Source organism: Phoxinus phoxinus (genome assembly GCF_949152265.1).
Source record: "Phoxinus phoxinus genome assembly, chromosome: 18".
NCBI lineage: Eukaryota > Metazoa > Chordata > Actinopteri > Cypriniformes > Leuciscidae > Phoxinus > Phoxinus phoxinus.
In genome coordinates this window covers 8,535,673-8,560,429 of record NC_136893.1, presented here as the reverse complement: position 1 = coordinate 8,560,429, position 24,757 = coordinate 8,535,673, and the positions used below count along the sequence as shown (strand labels likewise).

At 36.9% G+C, this 24,757-nt stretch overlaps 1 protein-coding gene across 1 annotated transcript in view; it reads right to left on the bottom strand.

Moving 5' to 3' along the window:
• Window positions 1–24,757, bottom strand: part of itga5 (integrin, alpha 5 (fibronectin receptor, alpha polypeptide)) — a 56,808-nt gene that overhangs the window by 14,517 nt on the left and 17,534 nt on the right. Inside the window, exons 3-26 of the mRNA XM_079587897.1 lie at window positions 21,777–21,877; window positions 21,174–21,297; window positions 21,022–21,083; window positions 20,881–20,926; window positions 20,122–20,250; window positions 19,959–20,003; window positions 19,508–19,551; window positions 19,258–19,311; window positions 18,278–18,330; window positions 17,985–18,193; window positions 17,073–17,273; window positions 16,944–16,989; window positions 16,505–16,618; window positions 14,841–14,896; window positions 13,661–13,818; window positions 12,355–12,492; window positions 9,589–9,656; window positions 7,290–7,437; window positions 6,436–6,528; window positions 4,017–4,096; window positions 3,322–3,402; window positions 3,092–3,197; window positions 1,971–2,129; window positions 337–444 (exon numbers count right to left, since the gene is read on the bottom strand). Of these exons, the coding sequence (XP_079444023.1) occupies window positions 337–444; window positions 1,971–2,129; window positions 3,092–3,197; window positions 3,322–3,402; window positions 4,017–4,096; window positions 6,436–6,528; window positions 7,290–7,437; window positions 9,589–9,656; window positions 12,355–12,492; window positions 13,661–13,818; window positions 14,841–14,896; window positions 16,505–16,618; window positions 16,944–16,989; window positions 17,073–17,273; window positions 17,985–18,193; window positions 18,278–18,330; window positions 19,258–19,311; window positions 19,508–19,551; window positions 19,959–20,003; window positions 20,122–20,250; window positions 20,881–20,926; window positions 21,022–21,083; window positions 21,174–21,297; window positions 21,777–21,877 (2,423 nt within the window). The remainder of the gene's footprint in view (window positions 1–336; window positions 445–1,970; window positions 2,130–3,091; window positions 3,198–3,321; window positions 3,403–4,016; window positions 4,097–6,435; window positions 6,529–7,289; window positions 7,438–9,588; window positions 9,657–12,354; window positions 12,493–13,660; window positions 13,819–14,840; window positions 14,897–16,504; window positions 16,619–16,943; window positions 16,990–17,072; window positions 17,274–17,984; window positions 18,194–18,277; window positions 18,331–19,257; window positions 19,312–19,507; window positions 19,552–19,958; window positions 20,004–20,121; window positions 20,251–20,880; window positions 20,927–21,021; window positions 21,084–21,173; window positions 21,298–21,776; window positions 21,878–24,757) is intronic.

Below are 24,757 nucleotides of genomic sequence, written 5' to 3'. Positions count from 1 at the left end.
CCAAAATCAGCCAACAGACCAGCCTGACAAGGCTAGGAGAACAACTAAGACCAGCAAGCCAGTTCATGATGGCATAAGATGTCTTTTCAGCAGAGAAGTCATTAGCTTACTAACTCTACTGGAATCAGTTGCAAGAAGTGCTAATTGGTTTATTTGAGTTGCTGACTATATGCAGATTGCGTCAAATGACTCACTTATGAGGTTCTGGTTCAGTTAGGATGTTGTCTTAGAAGGCAGCTCTCTAGGTTTCTGAACAGAGCTAATGTTTCACTCGCTTTCTTTGCGTTTTGCCTTTTTTATAAACCTTTTCCCCTCTTCACATTGAAGAAATCTCACCAGATTGGTCAGCTGGGACAGCTCGCCCTTGTGCGTTTCCCTCTTCTCGATGTGGTGTTCCCGTGCCGCGTCTCGCAAAGGAGGCTGCTCGGTAGAAGACTGCTGGAGCTAAAGACAGAGTGAGAAAGAGAGAACAGAACATTGAATGGAAACTCGCCACCCTTTTGGACATTGTGGACACTGACATCACGGTTCAATCTGTACTGACGCCCTCTGACTCATCACTGACATTCAGCCGTGAGCTCAACGGGAGGGACACAACGTGCCGGACACAAGGGGGTATTTTGCAACAGATGTCTGAATTTTACTCAACTTCTCCATTGTGCAGACTCATACTCTCCTCAAAACCCAAGAAAACACCCTAAACAGCATGAGAAACTGAACAAACAACCACTTCGGAGAGGAGTTCTGCGCAATCCCAGATGTAACAGCAGTTTTGTGTTACGAATCATCCAGACGCCCATCAGATGGGACAGAATAGAGAGAAACTTATAACTAGTAGAAAATAGAAAACATTTATTGAGATTCAAATACGTTTTTTTTAACGCGAGATCCCACATTTGTTCAGATCATTGGTGAGAGGGAAGTGTTGTTGAGGGGTCTATCATAAGAAGCTCTGATTGAGCTGATGGCTGTGTTTATATAGACAGCAGTGGGACGTGAAGAACGAAGCGGAAGCAGATTGAGATGAGAGTATGGCAGGAGGATCAAAGGCTGGTTTAATGCCCTTGGGTGGGGCTGTTCGAGGGACAGGGTGGACATATTAGGAAATGTGGATGGATGGGTGGTGTGTTCATGTGTTTGGCATATGTATTTGAGACTGTATTGGGACATACTGGGTGTTACTGACAGCGGATGTCCCTTGAGTTGAAATTTAGCTGGTCATCAACAAGCTCTGTCTCCTTTAAGAGGTTCTGTTCTCTCCTCACATGACTGCATGCGAGTCTCCGGTCTAATATCTTTACAGCATACATTGCTATCTTTAAAAAAGAAAATTTCAAAAATATTTCTCAAAAAAACCTATTTAATTTTTTCCCATGAGGGAAATTAAACACATTTTATTTAAACTAAAGCTTTTTACATTACTATTTTCATTACAATTAGGCACAATTTCAAATTATCATTATTCTAATTTACTCTACTTTACTTTATGTTTTGTGTCATTATTCTCAATATTAATGGTTTTGTGTGTGTGTGTGTGTGTGTGTGTGTGTGTGTGTGTGTGTTTGTGTGTGTGTGTGTGTATTATTTTATATACAATTTAATACAATTTCTTTGTTTTAAAATCAACAAGGCCAGCACAACAAATACAACCGTGATATATAAATCTTTTTTTCTTTTTTTTATAATAATGAGAATGACATTTTTCCATTGCGTTAATGAGATTTCTCATGAAAATAATGTATTCAAGCCTATGGGTCTAGAAATAGGCATCATTTTTTATTTTGGGTGATATATGATCCAGACACGTTCCTGGTAAGTTTCATTAGACTCGCACGTAAACAGTGCTTTAAAAGAAAAGCCTGATAGATCAAAGTCATGCACATAATGACAGACAGCACTCCAGTATTAATCACTTCATCAGGTGAACCCTGATCAAATCTCTGCCCTGCAGTTAACCCGGGGCGTCTTACCTTGAGGTTCGAGGGGTTGACTATGTTGTGGGTGGTGCAGTTAACAGGCCCCTCCGTCGTGACCTCCAGTGGGTAAATGAACCTGTTACTTTGAAGTCTCATGGGGCATCTGAGCTGAAGAAGAGTGTGACTGATGCGGCTCGGCCCGTTGTTCACCAACTGAGACAGAGAGAGAGAGAGAGAGAGAGAGAGAGAGAGAGAGAGAGAGAGATGAGTCGAGTGTATGTTGTCATAATAAACCCTCTCAACCACATTGGTTTAACATCAAGGCCGTGGCTTTGTTATTTTCATGATTACACGTACGCCATCAAAACCACAGATTTCAAGAAGTCGTGCTCCACAGGTGTTTCTGTACTCTCTGGTCATCATAAAAGGATGACTTGATGCCTTGCGCTATTTCAGGACCTATGTGTAACTGTTGGAGATTCTCCATGACAACTTCTCCATGTACAAGTTGTTTGCATGACTCAGAATCCTGGCAGACTGTATGTATAAAGAAACCAGACTGCAAGCAGCAATTACAGCGGCACTCACTGACATAAAAAAAAAAAAGATATATATGAAATGGACTTCAAATGAAATCCAATAAAAAATATAAATAAAATAACCTAAAATAAAAAAATTAAATGATGTGTATATGAAGAGTTCAGATGCAAAAGCCTCTAAGTGCCATCTTACATTTTCTTCAAGAATTATCATTTTTATCAAGCTTGTATATTTAAGTTTCACTTTCACTTAATTTTCAATAAAACAATAAATTTCACTTAACTGGCAATGAAAATAACCTATTAATTGTCATTTAAGTGAAATTACTGAACGAGCTTGATAAAAAAATGATCATTCTAGAAGAAAATTTCAGATGGCACTTAGATGCTTTTGCATCTGAACTCTTCATATATATATTCGGTTCATGAAAATAAATTATGAAATGATTTGAAGTCTTAAGGTCAAAAAACTAGAAGGGCAGACATTTTAGATGCTGCAAATTTAACTGCTAGTTGCTAGGCAACCGTACATCCAAAAATTGTACATAGGAATCCAGACTAATGGCTGTAAATCACTATCAATGACAGGCCACTCTTCAAGTCCTTCCAACTGAAGGACTCAGGCGAGGTCTTTACCTCGTACGTGTGCTGGACGGAGGGTCCGACATCCTGTTCAACCATTACATTCTTGGTCAACTTCCAGTTCGGAGGGGGGAAGAAGACCTTGTCTGGTCTGGAAACACTGTAAAACGAGAGATAAAGAGAAAATGAGAAGGTGAGGGAACAGGGAGAGCTTCCTAGTGAGAGCTCCAGAAGAGCTATGGTCTCGTGAAGCACTTCGAAATGGGTTCTGCATGTGAACTCACCCCTGCAGAATAACATCAGACTGGACCACCACCTCCAACTTGTAGGGGACGACTTCACTCTGGGAGTTATTCTCATTCTTACTGCAGATGGACAGAAGCAGATCTTAATAAAGAGCATATTTAGGGCATTTGCAACTAACCTGACCGTATATTACAGATGCATGATACCATAACAGTCTGACTTATTTTTTTTATAATAGTAAAAAATTTAAAAAATAAAATAAAATAAAACATATGTCCAGTATTAATTATATTTTTAAATGAATCGTTAAATTAATGTATTTAATGTTGTCAATCATATATATTTTTAAATATGAATACAAATGTGAATTTATTTTATTTCTTAAATATATACATGCATGTGCGTGTGGATTTATGTATACAAATTAATTATACACAGTAGACACACATATATTATGTAAACACAAACTTTTATTAATAATAATAATAATAATAATAATAATATGTATGTAGTATGTATGTATATATTGACATGTATACATAAACTATATATATATTATATTTTATAACTCAAGCAGAATGATCTTTTACTAACAGTACTAAACAGTTATCCATGCTTGCTACTGTATAGATTTTATTTACTGTACAGTATCGTGTGAATGTTTATTTTCAAAAAACAAATACATATATAAAAATAAGCTGTGTTTATTTGTGTATATTCTCAAGTTTCATACCTACGGATCTGTAGGTCAAACTGCACAAATTTGTGTGTGTCCTTGAGACGTGGTACTGTGAATCGCAGTCCGGCCCATAGCTGCAAAAAATGTAACAATACACATTTCTAAATCATACTATCCCATAAGGTAATGTCAACTTTATTCCTCCACATATATATATATATATATATATATTTATTACATGACTTGGTTAAATTCTAATGTAGAATGCTAATGTAGTTATTTTTTGATAACAGACCGCTGCTACTAAGTATAACACACCGTTGCCATGAAAAACAGAGCGTTGCCATGGACACGGTGTTCTTCAACGATTGCAGTCCGATCAGCCTGTTGTGGTTGTATTCGCTATAACAACCGCCTCACTATACATTATCCCTTACACACATCCCTTATATATATAAACGTACATTTCATTCATCAGGTAATTTTAGCTAAAACGACACAAGCAATTTATCATAAAGGAGCCAACAATATTTGCAATGTCACGATACTGAATTTCAGCTGTCCATGAATTACCCCAGAGAATTCTCTACAGCACACAGAACATACAAATCACCCATAATGCACTGTCTACCATAGCAACAGGATGGATGTTGAGGTTGGTGGAATGTTTCTTTCCTGTACTCCATCCAAAAAACACAAGTGGAAACACTAAAATGTATCCTCTCTCATTCATCTTAGTGATGTCATGTTTAGCTGCACTGTCAAAAGCACTCCAGTTAGTTACTACCCTCATCCCTAAAGTGCTGAAGTCACCTACACAACCCCCAGACTGCATGGGAGTTCCAGCCTCCCTTTTATAATTGTGGTTTTATGCTCCCACCGCACGCACACAAACTCTGGCACACAGACCCTATACGAGCGGCTCTCGTTTTCACTCAGCTCATGCGTGAGAGTTTGCGTGTGGGTGTGTGTGCGCGTGGGGGTAGGTGTGATTTCTGAATATCTCATTAAATAAGATACGATTACAGATACAGGCCAGTTGTTGCGGGGAACCTCTTTGGTGGTCCTGGAATCTAAAAATAGCGTTAATAATAAAATTGCTGAATAAATCACCCAGATAACCTGCCTTGAACTAATGAGAGCAGCGTTGCTGCGCTGACTGAAACATACAGAGGTGTCTGGACACACATATTGACATGGAGTATAATTGGGTAATTGTTCAAACTCTGCGGACACATTAAAAAGCCACAAATCTCTCCATCTTCACACAGTGGCATTTTGGAAAGGGGAACTCCACTCTCTAAGAGGGCAGAGCCTACATGACTGTCACTTCCTGCATGGCTAGTGGAAACTTCCTCCAAACATGATCCAACACAGCCCTTAACAAGACCCCCAGACAGCACTACGAGCTGACTAACAGGTTAGGTGACTAATAAAGGTTACATGACTAACATGACACACAATTGTGGTTGCTGGAGGTCTGGATTTCATTTGGTAGAATGCTAGATGTCAGTATTCAGAATATTGATTACTGGATAAGCATAACTGGATTGTTAAAAAATTATTTTATAGAAATTGCACACACAAAAAGCTATTTCTATCCAAGGAAAAATGTTATAGTTGAGAATAAATAGAACTATAAATATATATAGAGACAATAAAGACTGATAAATAGATATAGAGACGAGAGACGTAGATAGATATAGACACAAGATAGATTAGATAGATAGATAGATAGATAGATAGATAGATAGATAGATAGATAGATAGATAGATAGATAGATAGATAGATAGATAGATAGATAGATAGATAGATAGATAGATAGATAGATAGATAGATAGATAGATAGATAGATAGATAGATAGATAGATAGATAGATAGATAGATAGATAGATAGATAGATAGATAGATAGATAGATAGATAGATAGATAGATAGATAGATAGATAGATAGATAGATAGATAGATAGATAGATAGATAGATAGATAGATAGATAGATAGATAGATAGATAGATAGATAGATAGATAGATAGATATTAGATAGATAGATAGATATTAGATAGATAGATAGATAGATAGATAGATAGATAGATAGATAGATAGATAGATAGATAGATAGATAGATAGATAGATAGATAGATAGATAGATAGATAGATAGATAGATAGATAGATAGATAGATAGATAGATAGATAGAGACGATAGAGACGATAGAGACGATAGAGACGATAGAGACGATAGAGACGATAGAGACGATAGAGACGATAGATGTAGATAGATGTAGATAGATATAGACAATATATAGAGAGAGAGACTACACATTTCCATGACTGTCAAAATAACAATTTTCAGACACACTGGGAAATTAGTAAGACTCAATCGTATTTGGTGCTTTTTCAATCACAATGTGAAACCTCAAGTCACTCTAGTGTGTAACGCACACAAACAGAAAGACGAGTGTAAGTGTGCTTACGCTGGTGCCTGATTTCATGGGGTTCCCCAGGTCACAGCTGAGGTAACGGGTCTGATTTTCCGTCTCATAACTGCAGGTCAGCTGGGTCAGACTCTGTCCAGAGAAATAGAGAAAAAGACCTGTAAATTTTGGAAAACACACGCACACACACTCCATACTCCTGACTCATGTCTTGACTGTTTAGACCAGTTCTGGTACTACTGTTGAATGTTACATTTTTGCTCTAAATTATCCTTAGGGATGAAAATATGTTCAAGTAATTCATTAAAACTGGTGTTAGCCCTTTTTGATGCCCATGACCCCTTTTGTGAGAGACACTTCTTCCTTGAATAGTCATCTATATATATTCATGTATAAAAATCAATTTATACTGTGTAAGAAAATAATAGTGTTATTATTATAAAGACATGTTGTTTACCAAATCAAATAATTATCATTGTACTAAAGCAAAAATAATTAATCAAATTGTTAAAATATTTTATTTGAATAAATTTTATAATTTAACAAAAAAAAATATTTATAATGAAAATATTTTCATTTAAAAAAAATCCTAAAATTAAATACAAAAGACTGAAATCGTCTTTTTCTGTCTCTTAAATGTCCCACAGATCCCCTAAGCACCAGTTTGAAAACCGCCACATTAAAACACCGACCGCTGTCAAGTTTTGCCTCACTACGGGATTTCTCATCACATGTCTCCATTAATAAAAAACACATCTTTTGTTGAGTATCAAAGTAACAGAACAAAGGTCTTTCTCAGCTGAAATGCTGAACACATGTAGGAGTTAATGGACGGGATCTGGCACACGTCCGTGTAATAGGCAGCACCTGGAGGGAGGGTCTCCATATCTCACCTCATTATTGCGGGCTATTCCGCTGTAGTCGGCCTCTGGTGGCAAGACCACATACAGCTCGGCTTCATAAGCTCCGCCTCCGTCGTTCTTCGCGTTGAAAGTCAGGGTCAGAGAGTTGTCATCGCCCATGTACACTTCCTTCCTGTCCCTGCAGTACCCAAAACATGAAGAAAAAACATTCAACTCTTGCCTTGGCAGCTAATTTACCTTCTATAGGGTCTGGGTCTTCTATGGAGTTTATCAAGTGCTGATTTAATCTTAGAGCAATGGTACAAACGTTGTGGGAGGAGGTATTGGCCAATGTTTATTTAAATCTCTAACCCTGAATATAAGCAATAGCTTTAGTGTGTTAACAAGCACCACTAATTAATCAACAAAAAAGTAGATAGATATACACCTACATTTTGTAATTTTGTTGCAAAGTATAAACCATGGAGGAAATTACCATTCAAAAGTTTGAGGTCGGTATGATAAAAAATTTTTTTTAAATTAAATACGTTTATTATGCTCACAAAGGCTGCACTTATTTGATCAAAAATATAAGATGTAAAATGTTATTGCATCTAAAAAACCTGTTTTCTATATAAATATATTTTAAAAATGTAATTTATTCCAGTGATGGCAAAGCTGAATTTTCACCATTTTTACTCCATCCATTTTTACTCAGATCAGTGTCACATGATCCTTCAGAAATCATTTTAATATGCTGATTTGGTGCACAAAAAACATGTCATTATTATTATCAATGTTTAAAAAAAACACAGTTGTGCTGCATAAATATTTTGTGAAACCCTGATACATTTTCTTCAGGATTTTTTAATGAACAGAAAGTTCCAAAGAACAGCATTTATTTGAAATAGAAATCTCCTGTAACATTATTAATGTGTTATTTTTTATCAATCTGTGCTGAATAAAAGTATTAATTTCTTTTCAAAAAAGAAAGTGTAATTCTGCTGATCTAGCGGTGAAATATCATCCAGATCTTTCCGACAGGAAGCCCTTCCTCCTGCATTACACACACATTTCACACACATTTCCTATTAAAAACCCCTAATTTCCATTGTAGCAATAAAGTTCAACATACAACGACAAAGATTGTGAAACATTCCGCAAAGTTCCCTTTTTCTATTCCTACATGTTCCCTCACCCCCTTTCTTTTCTCTCTACATCTCAGACACAATGAGAAATTCCATGCGAGGGCCACACAGACGCTTCCAATTACCGCCTGGCCTCGTAAAGCCATGCTGGGGGAGCGGCACACACTGAACTCAAACACTGGCACTCGGCTGGTGGGGGACTCCAACCTACATGGAAGCCGTCGCTTGCTGCACTTTCATAACAAACCCCTTCAGATGGCACATATGAGGTTGGGTTCATGTCACAAGAAGGTCAAGATTTGCATTCAACTGCTAATCAAAATAAATATCACGATCCTCACAACAAATTAACACCAGTGAGCTCTAATAATCACATGGAAGTGACTCAGTACAAAGAGTTAATTTGAGTTAAACAGAGAACTTGGCTGGGTTTGCTCAACATGGACCTGGGAAGCAGATGCTGACAGTGGTACTAAAGAAAAGACATGTTGTCCCGGGCATTCTCTGGGAAGCCGTCTAGATGTAGTTTCACATTTTCGCTTAAAGAATAACCCCTTCAGTGAATTTCCAAGTCGTATTATTCCCTCTGCTTGTTGAATGTCAAGATAATCCAAATCACTCTGCGGAGAGAATTAATGCCCTACGCAGTTTCATAAATATGTGACCTAAGACAAATGCAACGAATCTGTAATGTTTTTGGTAAGGCGCATTTTTGCGGTCGAAGAATAACAGCAAATGCAAACAAATCGGTGTATAAAAGACAGAGAAAATACCCACAGATTTCACAAATCAACTGCAGGGAACTGAATATTCCAAACTTATCCGGTTCATCTATCCATTTTCTTTTTTTTTTAAGCTAGCTAAATCAGCCAATCCCAGCACCTGTTGCTTAGCCCTCCTTCCTGTTTTTTTCTTTTCTTTAAGTCAGTGTGTATCTGTGCATGTGTGTCACCATTCTCACCTGGGACAACTCTATCCATTACTGAGACTTTCTAAAAGCTGTGACTCAAAGCATGACAATATATGAATCACATATATTTATCTAAATTTCTCATCTAAACAGTATCTGGAATAACAATTACTCATTCTTTCTTGAGCCTAAAATTGTTCTACTTTATATGCGTTACTGCAAACTTCGCAACAAGCAAACTAAACCCCAGGTCTTTATTTTGTTTATTTGCATTTTTAGCTGATCATCTTACCCGTGCACGGAGAGTTTCAGGTCAGGGACGCAAATGTTGTCCTCTCCACAGTCCAATAAAATCTGGGCCTAGAGCAAAAGCCAGGAAAAAAGTTAAGGTAAGTTACTTAATGTCAGAGAGATTATTGTATTGTCAATTTGCAACCCATTTTACTTTTGTAATGCGGCTTATTTCTGAGTGAAACAGGGTTTCAGAAATCGTTTGGATGTTGAATATTGGGCAACCAGAATGACGGCAGGCAGCAGGGTTGCCAGGGTTGCCAGGTAACAAAACTAGCCCAAAGTTTAAATCAAAGTAGCCCAATTACCCTTCCCCAAATATCAAAACTCAAAATATGCCACTCCCATACCTAGAATGTATGTGTTATACACAACTCAACTTGAAAACCACTATATAGCAGTAATCAAATGCTGTCTGTTAAAAGTCTGTTTTAATAAATTAGCTCCCTATCAGTGCCCTTCCTCACAAAACTCATCATCTAGCACAGTCGTATCATTGTTAGAATGTAAAATGAGCAAAATATCTCAATACAAGCATTTCAGTCAAATAAACCTTTAAAAAAGTCATCAACCCGCAGCAAGTTTAAAAGTACCCTATATAGTTCTGCGGAAAAACAGCTGACATGGCAACCCTGGAATAAAACCCAAGAATAAAATACAATATGACTATAAACATTACCATTTGCATTGGTAAACATCACTTCTCAGCCGCCCGAAATAAGTTTTTGAATAGTAAACAACGCTGAATGAATTCTGGGCTGAAGAGCAGATGTGTATTGGCTTCAAAAACGTATAGAGCTCATTTAAAGGAATAAAGAGCTATGGCTGTTCTTTCTGCCACCAACATCCACATCAGAGGCTGCCACCCTTAAACCGCATGCTAGCTGCACGCGACACCACCCAACTCTCACCACACTCACATAAAGCACACACACATTAATGAGAGAGAATCCATCTCCATATACAATTCATGAATGAATCTAAAACATCAAGAAAGGGGGAAAGTCGTGCCACGGCTAATTGCTTCCACCTGATGCCGTATTTCCAACATGTGCGAGGATGACGCAACATGACGATGAGGATAAAAAAATAGAATGGGAGATTAGAAAGAGCAAAGTGGCTTCCCTGTAATCAGCGATCGCTGAGCTCTAATTACAACCCACCCCTTTCCACAACTCTGAACCTCCTGGAGAGGGTTGTTTGGGTTCACTGCAGCAACCAAACAACTCGAAGCCCAAGTGGAGGTCACATGTGCATATGTCCAAGCTGACCCTCAGCCAAAACCACCATCAAGTGTTTACGGAAGTGTCAAGGTCTGCAAACAGCATGATTGGGTCAGCAAACTGGAGGGCGCCAAGCGAGATCACTCACAACATTTATCAAAGGAGGTCCAAAACATCTCTCGTCAAAAGGCAAGACGATGGCGAATATGGAGCCTCACATTAATAGTCCCATGCAAATAAAAACCACACACAAGCTTTTTGTCAGATCTATTGATTTAATCCAATTAATTAACGAAAAAAAAAAGCCTTAGTTCGGCATAATCTCTTATTTTTTATTAGGAAAAAATATTATTTAATAAAGAAGTATTTTATTATGTTGTATAAATGTAATTACTCTAATATATAAATATCCACAATGTTTTAGAGTAATTAATATTAATGATATTGTTGTTACCACAATATATTTTTTATAAGTTACCAACAATATTAGTATTTATACTCTCTAAAAATATATTGTGGTTACAACAACAACAACAACAACAATATTATTTAGTTACGGTAAGTACTCTAAAACATTGTGGATATTTATATAATGTTTATTCTATATATAAAAAAATATTGCGGTAACAAAGTAAATAAATAAAAAATTAGTAGTAATAGTATTACCCTTTCATTATTAATAATAATATTGCATATATTTTACACACACACAATATATATACACAATATATATATATATATATATATATATATATATACACACACACACACATATACACTGTATATCTATTTTTTCACAGTATTTTTATGTTAAACATATGCAATATTTATAATAATAGTGTAATATTCTTAATAGTAGTCCTAATAACAATTATTATAAATAATAATAAATGATTACAAAATGATATTTTAGTGTAATCACATTTTAAAATAAAAATAGTTTAACAGTTTATGTTTATTTATTTATTTATTTATTTAAAATCATATGAAACCAACATGAACAAGAATTTTCCTTTTGATTATCATCATGGATAATCGTTTATCCTGAATGAAAGAGCTTGCACTTGGCCCGAATAAGCGAAGGTTTTAGGGCACCGCTCCATCTGCAATGTTTCCAAGACCTCTGATTAGAATGACCATATGCAGAAACACAGCGGCCCATGTGTTCGGCACGGCCTCAATGACTACCGAGAGAAAACTGCCACCCAAAACGTTAAACCTAAACAGACGGCATATGGCCTGTGAGGGCCCGCCCGGAAAAAAACAGAAATCTATTAACCCTTTATACACACAAACACCTCTACAGTGGAGTTTCCACAATGCCCAGAGAGCTTCTCCTGGTGGGACAGTGAAAAGTTCTCCTCTGTACACGCTACACGTTTCCTCTGGCTCTCAAACGGCTTTCCAGACAATTTGGAGAACATCCCAGATGTATGTTTTGATAATCTCATCATGAAGGGGGAGAAGAACACACCGCACCATGCAATATCTCGGTTTACTCCTGCAAAGCATTGTGGGATATCTGCAGCGGAAAATGTACGTACTTTCTGTTCGATGAGCTCCGCCGTCTGGTAGTTGAGGATGGGCCGCAGGCCGTGTCTGTCTGCCGCGGATTGAGGGTTCAGGCTGAAGTTGAGCGCAACGAAGATGGGAGACAACTTATCCCTGAAGTCCTTCTCATCCTACACTCCGGGGAAACAGAGAGGGAGTTCGTGAGAAAGGTCAGAAAGTGAAATGACCCTCTTAATCCCTCGCTGCATTTTTTTGTGTTGCCGCACTTATCTTCACTTATAACACGTATCTAGAACTAATAAATGGAAAGAATTCACACTTCAAGCCAATTTCCATTGGTTAACCCCGCCTACTCTTAATTCTCATTGGCTCACAATCCCCTTGCTTATAAAATGTACATTAATAAACAACAAATATCTTCTGAATGCCACGTTAGGACATGATTACATGCCTAAATTTAATAGATTAGCAACAGTAATACCTAGGAGTGTCACAATACATCGCAATGCAAAAATGCAACAATATATATCATGGATGAAAACAATATGCATCATGTACAGAAATAAATATTTTATTTAGCATCAAATATGACAATGCCACATCAAATATGGTCATCCCAGAAGGTCACACATTGTACTTCCATGTGTATTACTAAATATAATACATTAAAATACATTATTTAATAATATAGCATATTAAATATGTGTAGTCATGGGATAGACCGCAAACATTTGCATCTAACAAAATTAGAATTATGAATAGTTCTATGCTGGTGTCACCATTGCCCTGTTCAAATCCATTACTGATGTAATACCAAATTTAGCATTTTAATTAACTACTTTTTTAATTAACTGTTTATCATATGTCTAAGAAGTTATCTTTTTATATTTTTTTTTATCCCATTTTAACTCTATTGGGGATTTGTTTGAAGTATAAAAGTATTAAAAGAATAGTTCACCCAAACATGTATTTGTTCTGCTGTACACAAAGGAAAATATTTGGAAGAATGTTTGTAACCAAGCAGATCTCACCCCCCCCATTGACTACCATAGCTATGGTAGTCAATGGGGGCGAAATATGCTTTCCTTTCTTCCAAATATCTTCCTTTGTGTACAGCAGAACAAAGAAATTCATACAGGTTTGGAACAATTTGAGTAAACGATAACATAATGACATTTTTTGGGTGAACTAACCCTTTAAGTTGTTAAAGTTGTTGAGAGTATTGTCTCGTGAGATCAGTATTGTGTATCGAACTGAAACATGACATAAGTGTATTGTTATATTTCTAGTAATATCATTAATCTCCCGGTTTACAAAAGTTTTGTAGATAAAACTCACCCGCAAGTAGATCTTAGTGTCGCTGCAGAATCTGCCTCCATTTGGCACAGTCATAGTCCTCTTCTGTACGGGAAGATGGGTGTCTAAAAACAGAGCTCTCCGTACGGCCCCCTTCTGCTGCTGCTTCAGACGGTCCAGCTGAACTTCAACGTTAAACTCTACAACACAGACCCATTAACAGAAATATTTAGAAGTCTTTTGGGCACGGTGCTTTTAAGTATTGGCTCCACGCACAGGTGCAGGTCGGCGCCATGCTGACACGCCACTAAATCTCAAAGCCCATTGGTCAGATCAGAATTTTTGCTTTGGCAAGAGTGGAAAGTTCTCCCAAACATTTAGGTTTTATCATCATCCAAAACCTGAAGAGAATGACTATAAGAAAAGCCATAATGCTTTTAATGGGCATGAAGGAATTTGCATGCCATTCAGATGTATGTTAAGCACCTGTGCTCAGTTATCTGAGCGTGTGTAGTAGGTGTTATTCTTCACACATAGTCTAGGCCTCTAATGCCAGGGCATATGGTGGTATCATTAGCCCGGGGGGAATAGAGGTATGGAAGGCATTTTCTGCCAATTTTAAATAAATAAATGAAATGATAAAAAAAAAAATCAAAACTAAAACCAGATTAACCATTTCATTATAGAAAACTGCATGCTAAATGGGTGACAAAATTGAAAATTAAATGATTTTTAAGGTGCATCATCCCTGTCAAATTGAAAAATAAAATGCAATTGGTGATTTGACAGGGATGATGCATTGTCAATGTGAAAACTAAAATTAAATAATTTCATTTTCAATTTTGTCACGTATTGTGCATACAGTTTTCTATAATAAAATTGTTAATCTGGTTTTAGTTTTCATTTTTCATCATTTAATTTATTTATTTCAAATTGGCATAAAATGCCTTCCATATAGAGGGAAGCAATTACTGAATAAATGCATTGTAAAGGTTGCATATGGACAAAGAAAGGCTTATGGATGGAATTGGAAACAGAAATATTAAGCAAAGCTCTGCAAAAAAAAATATTTTATGGTTACTTAAGAAATTTAACCTAGAATAACTTTCCACCACAATGCTTGGGTGTTACAGGTGGTTGCTTATCTAAAAAGGAATATTATTTAAGATAACTTTGCAAAGGGGATCCTATAGGTATGTGAACGGGAGCAGATGTGGCTTACCGAGATCATTTGGTAGGTGCTTCCCATTGGCTGTTAGGCAAAAGCTCAGGTTGACACTGTAAGAAGCACAGCAGACAAATGATGAGAGATGAAGTGGATTTATTACAATGAGGCATTAGAAACACATTGGTTGCATCGCTTTGAGAGCTTGAAGAAAGGAAGGAATGAAGGTGATGTGTGAGAAAGGTGATTTAACTGATGTAATGTACCCAACAAAAGTGAAGGGGTCGGTCTAATTTTTTCATGTTTTTGAAAAAAAAAAAACCTTATGCTCACTAAGTGTGCATTTAATTGATCAAAACTACAGTAAAAAATACTATAATATTGTGAAATATTATTTTTCCTATTTTAATTTGAAGTAGTAATTAATTCCAGCATTTTTCACCAGTTATTACTCTAGTCTTCAGTGTCACATGATCTTTCAGAAATCCTTCTAATATGCCGATTTGGCGCTCAATAAATATTTCTTATTATTATCAATGTTGAAAATAGTTTTTGTGGAAACGGTGAAACATTTTAGTCAGGATTCTTTGATGAATAGAAAGTTATTCATTTGAAATATATCTCTTTTTGTAATATCATAAATGTCTTTAGTTTTACTTTTGATCAATTGAATGCAATTGAATGAAAGAATGAAAACCTTTTAGAAAAGGATTGGAAAAAGTTAACCAGTTTAAAAAAGGTCTGAAAAAGTTCAAAGACAAGTTTCCAAAGAGAGAAAAAGTAACAGGAAAGGATGCTATAATAATGATACAAGTATAAAAAGGATACACAAAACAAAGAACACAAAAGAAACAAGATACAGAAGGGGAAGAGTGAAAGAGTGAATAAGAAAAAGAAAAATCACAATCCAGCCTACTTCTGACCTGTGCAATAAACGCAGTGTGTTCCCATGTGTGTTTCTAAGCCTCAGCATACATCTGTGTGTGTGTGTGTGTGTGTGTGTGTGTGTGTGTGTGTGTGTGTGTGTGTGTGTGTGTGTGTGTGTGTGTGTGTGTGTGTGTGTGTGTGCAGCTCAGTGCGTCCTGATGTTTCCCAGCTGTTCCACCACTTAACAATATCTCATTCAAAGCCACTGCTAGACCTCTCTCTCTCTCGCTCTCTAAATTCTCCCAAAAGCCTCTGTGTCTAGGCAACGACTTGTAATCAAGACATACGTATACAAACTTTCCCTGTATAAAACAGAACAGGCGGAGACACAGACGTTTTACGTCAGATGGAGACCAGCCCCGTGGAGTTTCCTTTCCCTCCACAGATAGGATGCATATTTCAAAAACGCACGTAATGGAGGTGGGAAAGGACCATTTCATGCTTTTCGCCACCTTCCTGACTCATTCTCAACCAGCATAGCGTGTCCAAACCATTTGGAAAAAAGCATCTGCCGATAGCATAACTACACCTTTCCATATGCTCGGCCGGACACAGAAAGCCCGACTGTGGATGTAATCAAGTAACCTTAATTTACTAAATTAGATTTGTAAAATTCCTACAAAAGTGCACTTCAATGCTGCTTAACTGATGTTAAATGTAAAAGATCATGATCTTGTACCATATTATTGCTTTTTGAAAGCTCAGACTTTATTAGGCCCGACAATTTAAAGTTTATCCAAATCCTATTTACCACATTGAACCAGGAATACAACAAATTCTGATGGCAGACATACCAGGACACATGCAGGGTCTCATTCCCACGGCTTATGGGGCAAACTTTCTCCTCAGGATTAATCATAGTTGGGTACACAGTCAAGGTGGCACTGGTGTTCACAATAGGACGAGACCTGGAAATAGCATAACATCAGTATTTAGCATTTTAAACAGTTTTATGATAAAAAAAAATGTAATAGCTTTCCAAAGCTACACTACCCTTTGAAAGGTTATGAAAGTACTCTCTTCTGCTTACAGATGCTTTGTTTATTTAATCATAAATACAGTAAAAACAATTAAATTGTGAAATATTATTTCTGATTTGGAGCTTCAGAAACATTCTTACGATTATCAATGTTGAAAAGTGTTGTGCTGCTTAATTTTTGTTGAAACTGACATACATTTTTTGGATTCTTTCATGAATAGGGAGTTCAAAATAACGACATTTATTTGACTGACCGGTAAAGAAAGGCTGTGTCCTGACCAAATGCACCAACAATGAGATCTGCAACAACAAAAACATGATATCAGACTAAATTTCAAAAGTAGTGGTGGTCTATGATAGCTCAACAGACTAAGCTTTCTCACCTGGGTAGCCATTGTTATCCAGGTCTTTGCCTCCACGAAGGGCGTAACCAAAACTGGCAGGTAGAGCTGACGGTGCGGCAGAAGCCCATTGGCCAGCGATCACCTGAGAGGGCTTTTCCCTGAGTCCTCCAGCATGTCCGTTATAGATGAGCACCAATCCTTGTTTGTTTTCCCCACCAAACGGACAGCTGATGGCCACATCTGTTGAGAGCAGATTGCAGAATTAGGGGTGCACTGCAATTACATTTCTGGCCAATACCAAAAATTTGATAATTACTTCCATGTTATGGCTGATAAATGATAAATAACAGATGTAAAAATTCCATATTATGGTCTTGTCTCAATAAATTCGTTTTTATTGTTTTATTTTTGAAAGTAATCATTTTAAATGAACAGATAAAAGACAGATATAAAAATTCGATATCATTTTGTCTACATAAATAAAACTACAAATAAAATTCCATATTATATTCTCTAAATATTGTTTTTTTAAACACTAAAAACTAAAGTTAATCATTTAAAATTAACCGATAAATGATAGATATTAAAATTCTATATAGGCAATAAAAAAAAATCATAATTATTTTAAATTAACCGATAAGTCACAGATATTTAAATTCTTTAAGTGAATTTAGGCATCATAACAATTATAACGTACAATATGAATGATATTCATTTTGAGATTTGCTAAAGATTACATTTCACAGTGTTCTTTTTTTATTTATTAAATTATTATTCCTGTACTTAAGTGAGTTTTAGATGACTACAAAGTTAGACAAATAAGCATGCACAGTTAAATATTGTCCGATATAGATCTAATAACAACCAACACTGATGATGAAACTCCAATATCGGCTGATAACCGATATGGTAAAAATAAACAAATGCAAAAAATCTGGACAAATCTCTCACCGTTGTAACCATCTTGGTTGAGATCTCCAAGAGGAGTAATGGAGCTGCCAAACCGGCCGAACGTCTGTGTGCCGGTGAGGTGAGGTAGCTGAGGTGTGAGATCCAGAGGTCCGTTCTGCAAGTACACGTAGACCCGACCCAACTCCTCTAACCTCCCATCAGAGTCACGGACCATGAACATGGGAGCGCCAACTAGCAGGTCTGTCATTCTGAAGGTGATACGAACCACACACTTAAACACTGATAACATTCCTGTGGCACATTCTTGTCTAAACCTGGTTATGATTACCTACCCGTCATTGTTGATGTCAGTAACAGCCACCGAGTAGCCATAGTAGGAGCCCATCTGAAAAATTTGGGAACATCTGGTGAATTCAAATCTAAAACCTGTAATTGATCTGAATCATCACAGATACAAGCTACACATTCTTACACTGTACATGCAAACAGCATCTAGGATCTTATGAATGTCACATGAACAATTACTTTTGGCCTAAAGGCATACATTGACATTTACTCCAGTTTGCGGTGCGAGTACATGAAAAGAGCTCTTTGATGATTCAGATGTGGCTCTTTTTCTAGCCCCCCTGAGGTGGGCACACACACAAATGCTTTTTGATTGTATTTATTCAGCTGAGGCAATCAGAGCAGTTAAAGGCCTCCAACAATTTCCATTTGCAAAACTGTGGCGCTAGTTTAGGAAAATTGCCCGTAAGCTCTCGCCTCACATAATCCGTTCTTTACTGCTCACCACAGAGCACTCTAGCCCAGTTTAAAGAGACTTGTTAAAGGAAATTATTTTTGCTTATATCATCAGTGTGCAACAGTTTGAATATCATGGTGGGATGAAGCTTCGCAAAGCAGTAAGGATGACAAAACTTCTGTTTAAATGCCACGTCCAAAAATAGCTGCCGTCATATATTATTAGTATTGCACCACAAAGGCCAATAGAACAAATTAGAAACTAGATTTGAATGGTGGTGCAACAGTGGTGCATGCCCATACAAAACTTGTATAAGATGCTCTGTATGGTTACTATGCATCCCTATGCGGTTGCTAAAATGTTCAAGGTTACTTTGTGGTTTCTTACTGGCCACAATAATCCATAACCAAGTCTCTCTGATAATTGTGTCTGTTTAATCATCAATGCATATTTCACCTTAGATAGTGTGGAATATGATATGTACCAAAAGTTTAATACTACTATAATCCGAATGTTGCACTTGTTTAATGTTTGTCACACTGGAAATAAAATAAATGGGATCAAACTTACCTGTTCTCCAGTAAAAGTCTTCAGCAAATCCAGAGAGCCATTGAGAATGGAAACCTGATTTTAAAAAAGGCAACACACTATAATTTTTGTTCCATTAAGTACCATCATATCAATCTCTGGGTTACTTTATGGGACGTGTAAGGGATTTTGTCACATGCATCACACTGAAAAGTTGCTGTAACCCCCAATTTGAGCAAAAAAGTTATCTGGCTAAAATGTCACGGTTGATAACGTTACTGCTTCTTCTCACCTGTCCATGGAGTCTGACTCCCCTGGGAACTCCAGTCACAAAGTCTGAGAGCAGACAAGCCAAAAAAAAGGAGGAAAAAGAGAAAGATTTAGTAGTGGAAACATGGAAATGTGTTGGTTCCTCAGGAACTCGGAGAATTCTGGTGATCAGAGCCGCTCCAAGTGCTCTGTTTTCAAGTTTGTTTAAGTGAAATGGATATAATAGGGTATAATCATAACACTTCCTTTGAAAGGTTCTACATACAGTGCTCCGATTTAATGCTTCTGTCCATGGTTATTCAAACAGCAGATGATGACGTTAAATCATTATCTGTGGTAAAACACTTTCACAGTCATTCTACTTCCATTTTAAATGGGTAAATTAAAAATGACACCAAAATAATCTAGTGAAACGGTAACCTAATTGAGCACTATGATGTAGAGGTTAGATTTTTTAGAGTTACGACACCCACCTTCAATATCATCACCACTGAACTCGCCCACAGCCAATGAGTAACCTGTTAAACAAATGAATGTGGAAAGAAGAAAATGTGGGTGGTGACAAACAGGAAACACCCTGCGATAAGGCAATAATAAAAACGACTCAACTAATAAAAGGGGGATGGAAAGACGTACCCATGTAGTTGTCATCAAATGTGATCTCTTTTTTCTGTTTGGTCTGAATCTGGCCATCCACTGATGTCAAGAAGTATCCCGGGTAATAGGCCTTGACGATTTCTTGTTTAACTGCAGTGATCAATTGGCCTAGAGATTGCAAGGAGAAATTGATCTTTTAATTGCACTTGCATTGAGCTAAAGGTCACAGTCGATGCAAATAATAAATGTAAATATTCACATTTTGAGAAGAGAAAATTATTGTTTTTGAGCAATTAGGCTCTCTAGCAAAGTCAAGCCAGTAAAGTCACGTTCATTTATTACTCGAGTGCGTTCAAATTTTTACTTACGGATGTCCGACCTGGATAGACTTAACAGAGGAAATGAACCAGAAAAGTATAATAACCTGTACCTATTACGTAATCGCCACGAACCAATGGCAGTACAAAGGTGTTTACCAGCCGTAGCGAACTTTTCCGGAAAGTTCACTTAGGCAAGCTGTTTTGAACTCCCAAAACTAACTACAAACGAAGCTCAGTTTGGCCTGATTTTGTTCGAAATTACATCAAATCAGTTCATTCTTCTGCCTTTATACATTTATTTTACTGTCACCTTTGATTTAATGCACATTTCCTTGATAAAAAGAATCTTACTGACCCCAATTTTTTCAATTAAAGTGGTCATACCATACTTAATATAAATAATAAATCCAAATTAGTATGTGACTGATGAGCTTTTAGAAGACTATTCTCAAACTAGTTTACATTTTGAAAGCCAAACCTTGCCAGAAGTAACTGCCAGGACCTCCAAGCACCACCTTTCCTTCCTGTAACATAGCAACAGTTTCTAGGTGAGATCAGAAGAAGAAAATGCATTACATTTTGAAATGATACGTTCAATTCAGTTCTAACAATGTCTCACCTGAGTAAAATCAGCACTGAATCCACCTTGACAGTAGCCTTGTCCTCTTCTTCCATGAAATTCTGCAACGGACAGCAAGTTATGTCACTCTCACTTCAAAACAACTTCTATTGGACAGTGTCTCAAAAAATCATCGCCGACTTCAAGCCCACCTGTGCGACACGGAGCGTATTCCACAAACTTGGTGAAGTTTTCGACGGCCAGAAAACATGAGCCAGTAGTATCAGCACGAGGTACGTCCGCCACGGTTCTCCATGAGTAAAGGGGGGCACAAGCCTATGGAATGGATAATGCTAGAAGTTAAAGGTCAACTCTATAAAGACAAAACCCACATGCTAGTTGAGTGCAGAGAAGACACTAAGAGAGGTCAACAGTAGTTCTGGAGTAAAGCAACCATGACCATGAATCCAGGTCACTGTTTGAGGATAATCCATGAAGAACAGCACCTGGGCTTTTGATGTTACAGACAGTAATCCTGCATCATCCACCAGCCAAAGTTCGAATTCAGAAAGAAAACGAAGGAATTATAAGGAGCTGGATCTGATCGGTTTATAACACAGACAATTTAAGAGCATTTTTAGACTTGAGTCACGAACCATTATTTCTTCTAGAGCATGTGTGATTAAAGGCAATGTAATGCGTTCAATCACAAATGTTCTGATTTAGTTTTTTTTGTTGTTGAATGAGTCCAAACTGAATATTATACTGACTATTTTTTTTTACACGGTCAAAAATATAAGAAAAAAAGATCTTACCAGCACACTATCTTCATGCACTCGTACTGTTGCTCCAAACCACTGATGGGATTTGAACTCTCCTTGATAGAGTGTTCCATTTACAGTCACGTTTAGATCTCCTACAGCAAGAAAAAAATACATAAAAATATGCATATTCATATATAATATTAATATACATAATATAAATGAATATGATGATGATACCACTTATGAACAATTAAATGAAAGGATAAATAAATAAAATAAATGATCAATTAATTGTGTTGCTCAGTTTACTTACAAAAACACAAATGTAATAAATGTGAATGTTGTTATTGTGCACAATCCATCATTAATTGTCATTATAAAGAAAGAATAAGTAATAATAATGTTTTATCAATTTATAAACCTCCTCTGAAACAGTCGTGTGGGCAAGAAAAAAATATTAACTATCGCATTTCACAATTCTGTTGCACTTAGAAATGTCACATCACTGAAGTTAAATGTGTTGTGAATGCACTAAGACCCATAATAAAATGAAAAGTCCAAGGTGAAAAAAAGAGAACAGACTGTACAAAGCAGGCTCAGGTGTCCACTGAGGTTAAAGGTCATATCATGGAGAAGGCACAAGAAGGAGAAAAGACAGATGGTCACATATGGGCTGAAATCAAAACAAAGGTGACATGTTCTGACCAATGAGAGGGGTAGGGATTCAAAAAGAGATCACTAGACCAAGACCATCAGAGCTCAGGTTCAACTGCCAGAGGAGTCACTAGGCCAGAACATCCAAACGCCTTCAAAACACTCGGTTCCCATCCGTGACTGCCAAACTGAACTGGGCCACAGACATTTCTCCAGTTGCACCATAATTACAAGCATGATGCAACAGGGTTCTGTGGTGTGATGGAGGGGAACGGGGAACGAGAGATTGAGGAAGAGGAGAAATGAGTGAAAGGTACAACTGGCGGTAACACAATTCTCAGCTGGCTCTGAAGAGGGGCTGGTCTCATTCGGAGAGAAGAAACTGTGCCAGGAACCTTCATCCAAACAAAACAGGAGCTCAAGTTGTGTGGGTTAATATTGTGAAAACTGTCAAGAAATGTCTGGATCATAGTGCAGCCCCAAATCAAAAGAAGAACAGGAAATTATATTTTGTACAAAGAAAACCAAGTCTATGATTAAATTAGCCAAAATAGGCATCATCATTAATTTTTTTTTCATATAACAGTAATGAAAAAAAATAATCCAGGAAAAAAATATGCATAATTGCCATTAAAATAATGTCATAATAAAAAAATTAAAAAAACAATGGTACTAAAAAAGGCCTAATAAAATCTTTATGCAAACATAATTATCAATTCTAGGGTGAAATATAACCCAAACATTGCTTAGCGTGATTCGTCCAATTGGTAAGACCCAATTTTACGGTCTAAAAGGACTTCGTCTCATTCTGAGAGAGGAAACCGTGCCAGGAATCCTCATCCAAGCAAAACAGGAGCTCAAGCTATCTGTCAGATACACTCCTACAGATACAAACACACACACTCTCAGACTCTCTCTCTCTCTCTCTCTCTCTGTTCATAGCACCCCTCACCTTCCTCTTCCCTTTCTCAAAGTCTGTCATCCCTTTCTAGGAATTCCACTTTATTATTTTCTCTGTTTAAGCCACCAACTCCCACTCATTCTTTTACTATCTTGTATGGTTTCTTTATCTCCCTCTACTTGTCATCTCTGTAGACTTGTCCTATTCCTTTCCAAACCACCCCTTAACCCAGATACACACACACACGCGCCTCCTTTTCCCCAGACATCTTTTGTTTCCTTCTCTCAAGGATGTTTGGTACCCCAGTAGCAAAGCAGAGGGGATTAGAGCCCTCTAATAACATTAGAGGATATATGCCTTATGGTCACCTCCAGGGTGATGGTTTTCTCTTTCTTTTCCTCCACCGTCTTTCCCTCTCTCACTGCCAAAGTAAAGAGAACCAGCAGCCCTGCCCCTGTGAGAGTCCTTACAACTGAAAACTCAAGTGTGTGTACTGCGCTCCAAGACACGGTATATGGAAGATGCCGTGTCCTCCTGGTGCGCAGTTGGGGTGGACAGTTTGTGGGACGAGAATCAGTCAACGTCAATGGAAGTGGACCGTTAAAACTAACAATTATCTCACTTTCCACATCATGGGTGAGGTGGGAAGATAAAGCTCAGCGGGGAAGGTGGGGGAAATAGTGTTGTTTGGTTACAGTTAGGGGAGAACGACCCAAAACTGAGTGATATTTGTGTCAGAACGGCAACCATGATTATTTAATACTTGGATGCAAGATACCGTAGAGTTACAGCAGTTGGAGATTGATTCTAGGCATTTTTCACATGTTTTACACACAAAAATGGCAAGCTCTAATCTGACTGAATGGCTTCACTCAACTCGAGCAGTTTTATTATTGTAAACGAAATCTAGACTACATTTAGTTTTAATATTTATGTGGCTAAATAGCAATTGTAAAAAGAGTGCAACAGTAGGACTGTCATTCATTTTCTCTATAGAAAAAAACTGATTTTTAGTAACATATGATTTCTAGACCTAACATGAGCTCTTCAACAATGATATCAACTTTGAACAAAATAATAATAATAAATAAATACAAAAAATAATGAAATAAAAAAGCAAAACAAAATACACTCAAATAAGTTGACTCCTAAACTGTAAAAAAAAAATGTAACATGTTAATTTCAGTTAATCTTTTAGTTTTTTTTATGTTATATTATAAAACTCAAAACAATCCACCTGCATGAAACATAATAATGCCACTAAAAAACATCAACACGAGACTGTGCTGAGAAATGTAACACTTTAATATTTAATATAAAATAAAAAGTAAAACTAGAAAACATAAAAACTAAGACTAAACATAAAAACTAAAAGAAAACTAAAATGACGTTCTCGTGCAGCAATGGATGCTTCTGTGAAAGAATTAGAAACTGGACTTGGTTAATGATTCATTGAACTGAATCTTTGACAGATATT